We start from the raw sequence: 14,191 nt of genomic DNA, 5'->3' as shown, positions 1-14,191 counted from the left end.
CTTACAATCCATTCCCAATGAGCAAAAGGTTTTACCTGGATATAGCCTGAATGTCCCATTCGGCTTGAAAACGAGGCTATGTAAATTTTCACCTGAATGCATAGATGGCATTTCACCAACTCTTCACTGCACAAATTTTTTTCCAATAAATGGGGATGCACATCAGTTGGTGAAACTATGTATCCTGATAATATAGGAAGGGTTTACCAATCCCTACCAATCTTTTAGCCCCTTCTCTTGCTTTTTGCCTCTTAACAACTCCCTCTCCGAGTTCCAAGGTCTTCATGACAGCATAACTGATTTGATTTGCAGTTTCGGTGATATCCATTCTGTAATCATGCAATTGAATGCAGGTGGCTTGTTAATGTATTTAGTGTGATCTCTCAAGAAAATGGGATACACCTGGGCCAATTTACATTGCTAAAACGAAGGAGTGAAAACTGAATTTTAAACCTTTTAGCTTCGATATACAGTACGTAGTTCTGAAGACATATAAATACTTAATTTTGACATTATACAACATTACTATATAGGAGAAGAAAATATAAGCATGTAAGGGTTTTCATTTTTTATTACATTATGTACAAACCTACAGCCCTAATTCAGCAAATAATTGAACTAATTACAAAATGAAGATCTGAGGCTGGAATACACTACAGCTTTAGGAAAACATGACAGAGGACTGCAGGAGTGTACACGGTTGTCATTCAGTTATGAGGGGAGGGTTTGGACCCCCGTTTGAGGGACACGTCCTGCCTGTCGATGTGTGATACACCTTCCACACTTCACTGGCTTTAAAAAAACATTCAGTCACATTCCATCATTCCATCACAGTCACTGGTGCCCCTCACATGCCATCTGCTATCACCATTCAACCTTCTCATGTTTCAGCTTATGAGAGGGGTTGTAGGGGTTTGCCATGATGTGTGTGTGAAAGAATTATGTGTGTGTGTGTGTGTGTGTGTGTGTGTGTGTGTGTGTGTGTATGTGTGTGTAGGAAACTACAAGCAGAGCGCATTCAGAAATCATAAATGAGCAACAGTTTACAGTGAAGTAACTTGACACAAGCAGTAAAGAACAGCAATAAAACGATGATAAACACAGGACACATCACCCTTTTAAGGTGTGAGATCATAAATGTATGATTAGAATGTTCTACACTTCTATAATAAAATAAAAATTAAAAACACAAATGGTTAAACACAGCAAGCTGTCACACACCAAGGGTCAGGACAGCTGGAAGGAAAGATGAACAGAGCGTTCAAGTGAATTATGAAATCATTGCTGACAAGCATGCAAGGAAACAAGTCAATAAATAAATAAATATCCTATCAGAAAATAATAAGTTACAACAAAGGATAAAAACAGACTAAGCCCTGTCACACAAGGCTGTCTTTAAAATCATAGGATTATTCAGTGATAATATAACCAGTTCAAGTTGCAGTTCACATGATTATATAATCAGAATAGCAGGCAATTTCATAATGCACATGATGATTAATTACACACTGTTTTATACTGCAATTTTAAAAACAAAGCCATCTCAACATAAACTTAAATTAAGAGAAAAATCCCCACAACCACAATCCCCAATCCCAACCATATCATGATTAGTTGGGGGGGGGGGGGGGGGGGGACTAATCTCAAACTACCAAAGCAGTGATGAGTATATGAGTATATGACCACTGTGATAAATGTCAATGGCTATATTTCTGCATTGCTATGGAAACAGTATGGTACATATGGCTACTGTATATAAATGTGGTGGCAGACTAACAGAATGATTAGACTCAGAAATTGCAGGTTTATTTGATTGTGGAATGGTTTTGAGTGTCATGTTGTGTTTTTATGGGACACTTTTTGTGCTGCTGTCTTGGCCAGGAACTCCCTTGAGACTGGAATCTCAAATATAATTATTCCTGGTAAAATAAAGGCAAATCAATAAATTGGGGTATTGCACTTGTACCCCTGATAAAGATCCTTAGCCTTAACTGCTTGAGTATGCATCCAGCAACTGTATAGCTGGACTGTATGCGAAATTCATGTTTGTATGAGTACATATGCCATATGCTTACTTTACAACTGCAATGATCATAATGTGGTTTAGCTGAACTGTGGTTTAGCAGAGGGGCAGCTGCTGGGGGGCTCCTAGGGCAACAGATCACAACTCCCCCCCTGGGTGGGGTATAAAGATCCCCTCTTGTAAATCTGCCCCCATTGTCCTGGAGTGGGGAAGGGGCAGATATTTATAGTTATCCTGGGCGGGGGGTATTTGGGCGTTTGGGGTGGGGTAGGGGGTTGCACAGCCAGCACAGTCCAGACCAAGAGCGGCAGCATCAACCCTAACCCATAAAAACAGGACATAAAATGTACATAAAGTCCCAGAGTGCCATCTGCCTGCATTCCAGATGGCCCTTAACACTGGCCCTGCAACAATGCAGGGCGTTAAAGCCCTCACCTCTCGTCTCTGGAACAGGCCTGCGTGCAGTGCTAACGCTAACTGCAGGAGCGGCGCTAACGCTAACAGCACCACCACAGGCCCGTTCTCTGCGCTGTGGAACCTAAACTGTAATCTTACTAAATGAGCCGAGCCGTCTCAAAGTTAAAACAATGGAAGATATTTACGCCAAGGGCGTAACTTTAGTCTGAATATTGGGTGGGGGGTTGGAATGCATAGACCCGGAGAACCTGCAAGCCTCTAGGCAGGTCTGGGGGCATTTTTTTTTGCGTGGGCTGTAATGATTTTATCTCTTTATCTATCTTACGTAGCACAGTGTTTTATTTAGTCTGGCTGCTGTGAAGGTAGATGCAATCACGGCCACGCTGTCGGGAAGATCTTACCTGTCAGGGGAACCCCGCCAGTGGACTGAGGCATGCAGTAACAGCGTAGGGGCATCACACATACACACCCTTGAGGGGGCAAGACTAGACAAGGCTCTTCCAGCTCAATAAAACTCATTGTTTGGGAAGTGGAACAGTCATTTTCCAAAGCCAGTTCTGAATGGAGCAGCTGGCTTAAAATGCTGGCTGGCTCTTGAGTTCAGAACCTCACCTTTTCCAATACACTTTGATTCCAACATTGCAAAAACTGTCTTAACAAGTGGTTTGGTCTTGTAATGAGACTTAAAATATAACTTTTTTTTAGTTCATATTAGCTTGGTCTAAGTTAATGTTTGCTTGACAAGTTAATGTTTCTTATCCCATTGGCAAATCTTGAAATGAGTAAAACTGTCTCACCTCATTAGCAATATTTTAATCTTTTTTTTTTTTTTAGCTAAAAAGGTTTTAAGTATAAGATTAAATATAAGTCTTAAATATAAAACTAAAATTCTTTATTGAGAATTTTTTGGTTGCAGTGAAGTTGATTTCAAACTTGAATGTGATACTAGATATGAGATGAATATTCCAAGGTAAATTGCTGGTCTTTTACCCACACAGTAATGTTCAGTGTTAAATGACTGATCAGTGTTCCCTACTGAACTCATATGTACTCTGTTAGAGTTGAATGAACACAGGACATTTTACCGATAGTGTCCTTAAACTTTAGTTAAACAGCATTTTATGCTTTGGCATACAGTTTTGGCCATAGCAAAGCATGCACTGCAAAACCAAAGCATAAGTCAGTCTCATCAAGAATTTTAGTCTTATATTTAGACTTAAAATCTTTTTGATAAAAAAGACAAAAATATTGGCAATAAATTTTTTTATTTATTTTTTTATTTCAAGATTTGGCAATGGAGTAAAGAAAATGTCACTTGTCAAGCAAACAGTTACTTAAAGCAAGTTAATGTGTTCTATTTGAGAGAAAGAAAATCTCATAATAAGTCTCATTACAAGACTAAAACACTTGCTAAGATAGTTTTTTTTGCAGTGAAGGCATCCGACTTCAGCCATAGCATGTATGCAGTGCATTTTGACTCAGGGCTTTCTCAGGCAGCGATAGGCTGCTCCTCGTCTCCAGGTAACACTGCATTCTGACTCACAGCTTTGTGAAGCAGCCATAGGCTGCTCCTTGTCTCCAGGTGACACTGACCCCAGCTCCTTCAGCAGAGGAGGGACAGGGTTCAAAGGTCACGGCCGGATGCAAGGCAGAGAGACTCTGCAGCTGCTGACAGGCGGGTTCCTTCAGGGCAGTGAATTTCACTCTTTCCTTTTTGTTTGCTCCAGCTTTTTGTGGGGTTTCGTTTTTTTTCGGTGAAGCTCCATTGTGTCGCAGACCTCTGGCAAAACATATGGCGCGGGCACCAAATTGAACACCCTCATCCACCGACCCCATTATTTCCACTCCATAAAACAGAGAAAGGCCGACAGCACTTTTACCCCCCTTCCCTCTGCCACACTCACCCCTATTTTACTGCTGTTTGGCTGAAACCCTTTTATTGTGAAAACAAGCCTTTTCTTTCAGGGTAAACACGCTGATAGGCTGCCACTCAACACCCCCACCCCACCCAAGAGGAACCACAGAACAAGGGCAGCTACACCACAGTGTGCCCCAATGAATGACTACAAATATAATTTGTGTAACTAATTATCCATTGTGCCAATCCTGCAGCACTTTTGGAAAGAAAATCCAACAGTCCAAGGCAGAGCCAAGCCATTACCCACAGTCCTGCCCATCTCGAGAGCCAACTCAAGCTGTTAATTTATCGTAACCTTGTAACATGATGACAGATGTGTGTTCTTTTTTACACACCACTCAATTGCACATTTGTAGAATTAATCAGTGCTTTACCCATGAAGTATAGAAGATTACAATGTGCAAACTGACGCTGAATTGCCCTTCTGTATACTTGCAGTGTCTGAGGATGGCGTTTATGGTGTGTACACGTGCAATTATGGTTTCAAAATAGAGGTTACATAAAATATAGGGTGAAGTATTTACCAGATCCCAACTTTTTTTATTTTGCCAGACACCGGGGTGTAAATGCATTCGCTGTAACCCTGGAGAATATTTCCTTACGAGTGGGAGTGGCACGACTCAACAGCAAGTTCTGGCAACTCCCTACGCTAATATTTGAACTGTCAGGATTCCTTTGAAAATTAGCTCACCTGAACCGCCGTTTAAGATCCGTCGCCTGTTGGACAACATGGCATGAGGCGCCGAATTCTTGCGGTTCAGGGATTTCCTTCATCTAGATTTGCTTCGTGGGCGGCGCTGAATTGTGAGAAAGCGACATGAGGAGTAAATTGAAAACTTCCCCCTCCACCCCCGCCCTCTCCTGTGTTCAGTAGGGTTGTGCAGGAGCGCTCCACGAGGAAAGAGTGTCATACTCCTCCCGATCGCGCGCACAAGAGGGATGCTATCAACGTCGCTGCATTTCTTTGATGGACCAGAATAATTATTTAATACTTTTGACTACTTTTGACATCCATGTGCATTGTTTTATATGCTGATAGCACACTACGAATGTGTACGGCTTGAAATGAGAACTTAAAAATTGGAAGGACTCATCAAACTTATCATGCAGGACAGTCAGAGCTCAAAACCCGAAGTTGCTCCAAGTACTCAGGTACCGATTCGCGCATCTCGCAAGAGCGAGTGGTTACAGAGTGCTTTAGCCCACCATTACGACCCGGATCCCGGGGTGGAAAACGAGATTGTGGTCCTCGCAACAGGCATCGACCAGTACCTGCAAGAGATATTCCATCATTTGGCATACCGCAACGGATGCGATCTCGTTACCGCGCAGGATTTCAGACTGCTGTGTCATGTCCTGGGGATTCTTAACTCCGGCGATGGTGGGGACGAGAAGGGACACGCGGACGAAACTGCGGGGATTTTGTCCCGACTACCCAGCCAGCTGCACTTCAAAGATTTTCACGCGCGGCTCTGCGGGCACTTCAGCCTCCGGGTGCGAAAAGGCGGGCCCAACGCGCGCCTCCCCGTCACCGAGGAGACGGAGCACATCGAGCGCGAGATCAGGCTCCGGTGGCCGCGGGTACGGAAGAGAAAGTGTGTCAGTTTCAACCTGTCCAAAGACGCCCTCTCGGACAGAAGGGAAATACCCAGACCTGCTTCGATTCTGAAAATGCACAATCTCCACCACTGCGCCGGAGAGTTGGATGAGGAGAACCGTATGTATTCATTACGCGTTAAATAAACAAGAATACATTACATTTCTAAGTGAATCTAAAGACCGCTAATGTAAAACGGGATGTCATTCTGCATGTGTCTTAATGAAATTGTATAATTGTATAATTGGCTACCCCCCGGCCAAGTGACTGTGGCCTCCTACATTCAAATATGTAGTTTGATAAATGTTTTCCTTTTTCTAAACCAGTCACTGATGATTTTAAGTGTGTTTGTCACTGATAGCCCGAGTTGTCATAAGTTAACTGTACTTGGTTGCAACATAAAACGCATTTTGGAAACACTGCAAACCAAAAGTATGTATTTTCCATTGCTTGTCCTTCACGTGACATTTTCATATCAGCTGTCAGACAGCCAGAGGCTGAATTATGTCTTTTGATCACAAACCTTAACCTGTGAAGAGATAGCCTTGGTGGAAACAAGATCAGATTCGCTCATTAATTAAATACTATGGATATTGTTACAAACCCTTGAGCAATGTCATTATGATGCTGTAATCCAAGAGAGCACTATTCCAGAAAGTGATACCTTACTAACTGTCAAAATTACTTTCACAGAGAATTTCCCAGCTGGCTATAATCAGGTGTGTAGAATGACAGGGTAGACAGGTACTGAGATTGTAACTCAAAAGTTGAGTGTTTGATTTTCAGAGTTGGTGCACTGCCACCATACCCTTGAGCATGGGATCCAGCCTGAATCGTTTCGATAAAATATCTAGCAGTATAAATAGATTTCATTTAAAAAGTTAATCTCGGTAATTTGTACTGGATAAGTGGATCTGCTAAATGCCAAAATGTAATGATATATTCGCAATTCCCGAACCCAGGGATCATCAAATCACAAACCTTGAGGCTGAGGTTTTCTACCCTCCCTTTACCTGGGAGTCAGGTGTAAAGACAGTCTGGCTAATCAGTAGCACTAATTGTTCATGTGAAAAGAAAACCAGGGCTGTATTTTGATTTGATTTGATTAACCCTAACCTAACCCCTTTGGTTAACTGCAGTGGCAGACTCCAGCCCACAGGGGGCAGCGCTGCAGCAGGTGGAGATGGAGAACGCGAGCCTGCGTGAGCTGGTGGAGGACCTGCGGGCGGCTCTGCAGACCAGCGACGCACGCCGCCTGGCGCTGGAGGTGACGCTGCAGCGGGAGAGAGGGGCGCGGTGCGGCGGGGGCGAGGGAGAGGAGCTGAGGGAGGAGAGGGAGGCGCGGGAGGCAGAGCTCCCCACCACCGCGTCGCGCCTCCCCAGGGGCACCAGGGACCTGCTCAGGGAGCTGGAGCTGATCCGGGCGTCCCGTGACGGGCAGCTGGAAGAGGCCATGAGGTTCAACAAGAGGCTGGAGGCGGAGCTCAGGGCAGCCAGTGAGGAGAGGCGCAGGCTGGAGGAGGCGGGGCTGCGGCTGCAGAGGGAGAACGGGCAGATGAAGAGGAGGGCGGAGGAGGCGCGGTCGGCCCTGTCGCGCGGTCTGGACCGCGTCAGGGAGATCCAGGATCAGGCCCGGCTGGTGCCCGGTCTGCAGGCTCGGGTTCGAGAGCTGGAGGCTGACAGACAGAGGGACAGGTAACCACACTGCAACAAACAAATTATTACTTTTTTGACCGATTTCAAGATTTGCCAATGGGGCAAGACAATTTCACTTGTCAAATCAAACAGTACCTTAAAACAAGCTAATATTTTCTATTTGAGAAAATATCAATTTTAAGATGAAATGCTTGTTAAGACTGTTTTGCAGTGCAGATGAGAGACTCCCTAGGCTCAGCTGGTTGAAACTGACCATCACCGCACGGTTCCCACAGCTTAGCCCAGCTGCATAAATCTGACCAATGATAAGAGACAAGACAAACCCAACTGAATAAATCTGAGAAATGATAACAGATAAGACAAGTCCAGCTGTGTAAATCTGACCAATGATAAGAGAGGTCAAGCCCTGGTTTGAACCCTGCTGGGGAAGTCAAATCTTCCCATGAGACAAAATGAAAGGTCGTGGCCCACAATCCTTTGTGTTGCTCTGATTCCTCCCTCCAAACGCAGGTATCAGGTACCAGATGTTCTGACTGGTGATCTCCTGTGAAATTACAGCTATGAGCCTCTAAAAGCCCTCAGGTGATCAGCTACAGAAGATCTAGAGCACAATGTAATGTTGTGAACCAAGGATTAAATATCAGAAATATAAAACAAAAACATTAAAAACTTGATTTTGTATATATCAGTCTCAACAGGTATTTTAGTCTTATATTTAGATGTAAATTCTTACTTCTATTTCTTTTTTTGCAAAATAACAATAATATTGCACATTTGAAGGTTTTCCTATGGTATAAGAAATTTTCACTTATCAAGCAAACAGTACAGTAAAACAAGCAAATACCGTATTTTCTACTTGAGAGAAACAAAATAAGAGACATTGAGAGAGACAGGGAGACAGAGGGACAGAGAAGGTCTGAGATTTGGAGAGCGAGCGAGCAGTCTGGGAACGGCTAATGTTGTGCTTTCTGGCTTGTTATTAGGGAGATTGGTATCTGCAGAGCGCAGGTTTGGAGCTCTGTTTCCTGTAGCACTGACCCTGCCTCAGGACAGGGCTTCCTGAGTCACACTGTTATCCCGTGTGACTGTCACACAGGGGGGGGGAGAGTGGCAGGGGAGAGGGGTGTCCAAAAATCACAATGCCCATTGTGTCCCCTGTCCCATTGTCAGACAGGCCCATTCCACCGTGTGTATTCAACCCGCCCCCCCCCCCACACACACAGTGCACGGTGCTTTTCCTTCCTGCTGGTGACGGCTCTCAGGCGTATCTGTGAGCAGGAAGGCGGAGGATTAGCGCCGTGGCGTCTCGCTGAGGGCTCTCCCGCCGCGGGGACCTCAGTCTGAGGACGACACGATCCCGCCGCACGCTGGCCCAGAGCTCGCTTCTGAATGAGTGGAATTCCGCTTTCCCCCCGGAATTCCCCCCCCAGGGGGGTGTAAAACCCTGTGAAGCGGCCCGTGTGGAATCGCGTGGAGCTCGGTTAGTGGGTGCTTTCATGAAAACTGAGAGTGGAAATATTTAAAAAAAAGAAAGATAAAGAGTGCCCTGACCTCTGCTGCTCAGGAAGTGGGGGAATTTTGACTGGTGAAAAAAGGGGGATTCCTAAATTATATAAAGAGGACAGAATAAAGGTAAATCCGTGTGAATACAGCAGTTGCAGGTGGGACAAGGTTGGGGAGGGGGGCCCACAGCAGTCTGTAGATAAAAATAAAAGGCCCTCCCATGCCTGATTGGGCATGGAAGGGGGGTAAGTGGGAGGGGGGTTTGGTTTCATACACAAGACCCCAGCAGGGGGCCAGTGGGGAATTTAGTCACCGGAAAGTCCATTTTCTTCCACATTTTAATTTTTAATTAACGTCCCCTCCCCTCTCTTCTGTGCAACTGAATGCTAATTCAGTCCCCAGATGGGGAGAGGGAATAAGAATGGAAGCTGCTGGGATACTCTGTGGGACTGCTGTGATTGGCAGAGCATGGCTGATAGCTGTTTTTCATCAGGGCTGGTCATTAACCAGGCGGCGAAGTTCAGGTTAATGTACAACCGGGTCAGAGGTCACGCCTCTGGGGGAGCAGCCCACAGCAGCCCACAGCAACCAGAACCTGTGTGTGCACAAACAGCCCTGCGTGTCAGTGTCTGTGTGTGTTTGTGTGAGCATGTACGTGTGTACGTGCGTGTGTGTGAGAGTGTGTGTGTGCATGTTTGTGTGTGTGAGAGTATGTGGTGTTAGTGTGTGTGTCTGTGTGTGTGTATACGCGCGCGTGTTTGTGTGAGTGTGGGAAGTCCTTAATGGCATATTCATCCCTATCCAGGCATAGCTTCACTTGACATTGACATGCTCAGAGGCTCTCTTTCTCTCTCTTTCTCTCACTCTCTCTCTTTTTTTTTTTTTGGTCCTGAGAGCTTTCAGATTAAAGGGGGTCAGCCTGTTCACCTAAGGAGGGGTGTGTATATGTGTGTGTGTGGGGAAGGAGGGTCACCAGCTCCTCCTGTTGTCTGGAATGTGTGGACCTATGTGTGTGGACCTATGTGTCAGTGTGGCCCAGCCTGACTTGTAATTCAAAATCTATACATTTACCCCATTACTCATTTTATTTATTTTACCAGGAAATCCCACTGACAGTAGCGCCATTTAAACACTTCCAGTGTTGATTCCTGAATTCCTGAATTCTGAATTATTGGATTGTGATGATACATTTAATAGTAATTGAATTACAGAGGCTCACACTATACTAAATGCTAACTAACTCTTCAAGCTATGATAAGGATTGCAGAGATAACCTAAACACAATAGAGTTTGTTTATTCAAAGTAAATGTTTATTCATGGAAACCCCTCCAGCATGGCCTAGCTAATCCCCTAGCTTGCTTTCCCAGCCCAGCTGCTCTCAGGCACTCATTCCTGGGCCTCCTGTGGGGATTTCCTGGCTCTGTTTACCCTTTCAGTCATCCACCAAACGCCACACAGCCACCTCCCACACAACAGACACCAGTGCTCAGACACTAACGAAGCATTTTGCCTAATTGAATGAAGTGATAATCTGGCCTCCCCACTGTGAAGGAAGCATCCAATCCAGCTTCTTCTCCAGTTTAAATAAACGGTCAGGGGTGCCAGTGACCCAGGGCCAATGTTGAGCCTGTGTTTTTTTAACCCTGGGAAGAGCAGGTTTTTTGCTGTGGCTTTTCAACATTCTCAGTCAGTGTTCTAGATCTCCATTGCTTTCAGGTACAAGTAGTGATTGTAACATCAGTATTAGAATGTTCAGTTAAGAAGGTAATTACTGCAACTGATTTGTCAGACTGTTTTCAGGTAAAGGGAGGGTGGAAAACCAGCAGTGGCATAACATATGAGTTTGTGAATAAACACAAAGCAAAGACTGGAAATAAAGTCTGTACACTGCAATTTCTGCTCCCAGAAGAAGCTTATGCTCAATATTTCAACAACGGTGCATTTTCATAAATTACAGCACTGGATTAATTCCCACACGTTTCTTGACTTTAGTTGTGCATCTGCTTGACGGAGGTTTAATACAAAGAATTTAACCCGACGTTAGCTGCGTATGCAAGTATTTCATCTAAGCCAGTGATGTGTTACTTTTTTTCTTTATGAACCCTGACCTTTGACCTTTAACCCTCAGGAGCCAGTGCACCTGCAGAGCGAACAGAGACGAGCAGGGCGGTCCAGCCTCTGTGACCCCTGAACCCCGTCACATCCTGCTGCGCCACTCTCCCACAGGAAGAGATGAGTCCTGCAGCAGAGGAGGTGAGCCACACGCATCCAATCAATCAATCTATCAATGCAACAATCAATTAATAAAGGAAACACGCTACATGGATCCTAACTACCAGTAATGAATGTTTTTTTTAGGTTGAGGGTTCAGGGTGTGCACGCCTGGCTAGCCTTGTGGGGTGTAGAGTATCATTGGCTGAGTGAATGTCGATTACCTTTGACCTCACAGTGGAAGAAGGCCTCCAGAGGGCAGTAGAGGGCCGGGCTGCCTCAGACGAGGAAGAGGAGGAGAGGGGGAGCGAGGAAGGACAGTGCTGTCTGGTGGAGGTGAAGAGGTTGCTGAACAGACTACGCTGCTGTGCTAAAGGGTGGGTATACTCTGCTACATAACATACACACTTACAGATTGGGCGAGAGGCCAGTAGAAGCCGCACTTACTGGTTAAGTAGGCACACACCCCAGATACCATCTGCCAGACATCTGCTGGTGTGCACGCTCTCGAACCGACAGTGGAGGCTGAGGGCAACGTTGCAGGATGAGGGTGATTCCAAACTGGGAGGAAAAAAAGCACTGAAAATGAGTGGAGGAGTGAATTAATCATAATATTGTCAGTGAAACGTTTCTCTCACATTCACACCTGCATGCATACACACACGCACAGTAACTGAAATCTCCTCTCCTCTTCTCCAGGTGTCAGAACACAGCCGCGCGTCACCTGCTGATCTCACAGACCTGTTTCCATGCCAACCCGCACAGTGGCATCGCTGCAACCATGGAGCTCAGGGGGCGTGGCCACCAGAGCCACGCCCATCCAGAGGAGAAGGAGAGTGACGTGGAGAAGGTGGGGCACTCCAGTGTTTCACTGAGAATAACGGACACATAACGCCGTAATTCCGAAATTACACTGCAATGTATTTTATAGTTATATTTGAGGCCCTCATTTTTCCAAGTTATGTTTTGTCGTATTTAAACATAAATATACTGTGAATAGAAGTTTGCTTGCTGTTAAGTATGTTCGAGGCTCTTGGCCAAAATTGAAAGTTGTGAAAGGTTTGTTTCCCTAATTCAGAAATTTGCATTGTGTATGTGAGGGACACCCTTTAAATATGCTCCTCCCCCCCCCCCCTCTCTCTCTCTCTCTACCACCCTCCCCCCTCTCTCTCTCTCTCTCTCTCTACCACCCTCCCCCTCCCTCCCCCCTTCTCCCCCTCTGCAGGCCAGGCAGGAGGAGGTGGAGGTGCTGAGGATGGAGGTGCGGATGGTGGAGACGGAGAGGGTCCGTCTGTCCCTGCTGGAGGAGAAGCTGACAGACGCACTGACGCTACTGCTGCAGCTGCGCGCCAAGGTGACGCATCGCCCCGGTGACACACCCTGTCAATCACTCAGTTACCCTGGTTACCGTGGTAATGCCCTGGATAAAGATGGTTATGCTCAGTCACTGTGTTGAACACTGCTGGCGGCAACAAGAGGTCTTCAATCAAGTAGTGGAGCCTGGGGCACCACCAGGGGTTATGGGCTCTGGATGAGATCTCAAATTGGGCTCCACCACCCCAGAAAACCCTATGTTTTAATATTTCTTGAGCCCATCGTCCTAACCCACCCATGTCTTACAGCAGCCCTGAGTGGGTCTGTCTGCACACAGCAGAGCACATCCACAAATCAATTTTTATTTCATCTTTCTTTCAAGAAATAAGTGGGTTAAGCGCTCTCCCAGATGTACATGACTAATGTGGAAAAACATAATGAATGTGCTTTAGAAACTCTGCACTGCACACCCTTTTTCTGTGCAGTGTTTTCTGATTATGGACCAAACCTTAGCCAAACATTGCTTCTTTGTAGAGGAAGTTATGTACATGTTGCAATAATGCTGCATTAATCTTGAACATGACCTGAATAAGCTGACATGGGATTAGGGTGGATCATCACTAGCACTAAGTAAGATTAGTTGTAGTGGGGTTTTTATGAATCAGAACAGTGGATTGGGTTGAGCATTTAAGGCATTTAAGGGGAGTATTTAACCTATGGCCTCACCAAACACCCAGTTGTGTAATACATGGTGTGTAAAACATGTAATGTCATTTGCTTTGGGTGAGGGGGCATCCGCTAGATTAAGATATAGTCACATTCTTTTCAGTGTAAACAGGCGGCACGATAACGTTGCAGTAATAAACATTGTTGAAATGGGCCCAGGCGCTTCCATGCCAACAGAAGCCAAACATTAGCTTATGAGTGATTATAAAAGCCTAAATTACATATTACATTACAAATTAATGTAATGTAAATTATATAGAATTTAGGCAGGGTGAATGTTCCTGTGGTGGTTTACAAAGGTTAATGTAATATTTTACCACTGTTTACCATTGAATGTAGTATCGTGTATATTGCATTGATATTTCCCTTTGTGCAATCTGCATGAGCACAGCTAGAGGGCGCTAGCTCTGTTCTTTCTCACCTTTCTCTCTCTCCCTCTCATTCCCTCTCTCCAGGATATCTCTCGTAGAGCTTTGGGAACCATATTCATGGACACTCTAGACGTCTGCAGCAAAGCTGGTCATGGTAAATCTTCTATAATTTTCTTTTTTCAGGGAATGCATCCTGAAAGATTTTTATTTTAAGCCAAACTAGTCTGGCATGATGCAGGGTGGCTGCTGGAAGCATGCAGGGGGGCGTGGCCCATGTGTAACTGATGATGTTATCTGTCCCTTTCTCCGCCTGCCTGTCTGTCACTCTTTAGGCCCCGCCCACGGACTGCAGGTGGTCGATGCCCTCTGCCAGGAGCTGCTCACCTGTGAGCTCCTGGAGGAGGGGGCAGGGCCAAAGCCCGGTGCCACCAGCCCCCTGCTCATCTCCTGCTGA

At 45.5% G+C, this 14,191-nt stretch overlaps 1 protein-coding gene across 1 annotated transcript; it reads left to right on the top strand.

Annotated features, from left to right (window-relative positions):
- Positions 1-5,307: 5,307 nt before the first annotated feature.
- Positions 5,308-14,191, top strand: LOC133139468 (EF-hand and coiled-coil domain-containing protein 1-like). The gene is made up of 8 exons (XM_061259038.1): positions 5,308-6,048; positions 7,122-7,650; positions 11,244-11,368; positions 11,565-11,703; positions 12,026-12,176; positions 12,552-12,680; positions 13,822-13,891; positions 14,070-14,191. The coding sequence occupies exons 1-8, from the start codon at positions 5,463-5,465 to the stop codon at positions 14,189-14,191; spliced, it is 1,851 nt and encodes a 616-aa protein (XP_061115022.1). The 5' UTR covers positions 5,308-5,462.

This window comes from Conger conger, chromosome 10, assembly GCF_963514075.1.
Source record: "Conger conger chromosome 10, fConCon1.1, whole genome shotgun sequence".
NCBI classification, from domain to species: domain Eukaryota; kingdom Metazoa; phylum Chordata; class Actinopteri; order Anguilliformes; family Congridae; genus Conger; species Conger conger.
This window is presented reverse-complemented; position numbering and strand designations above follow the sequence as displayed.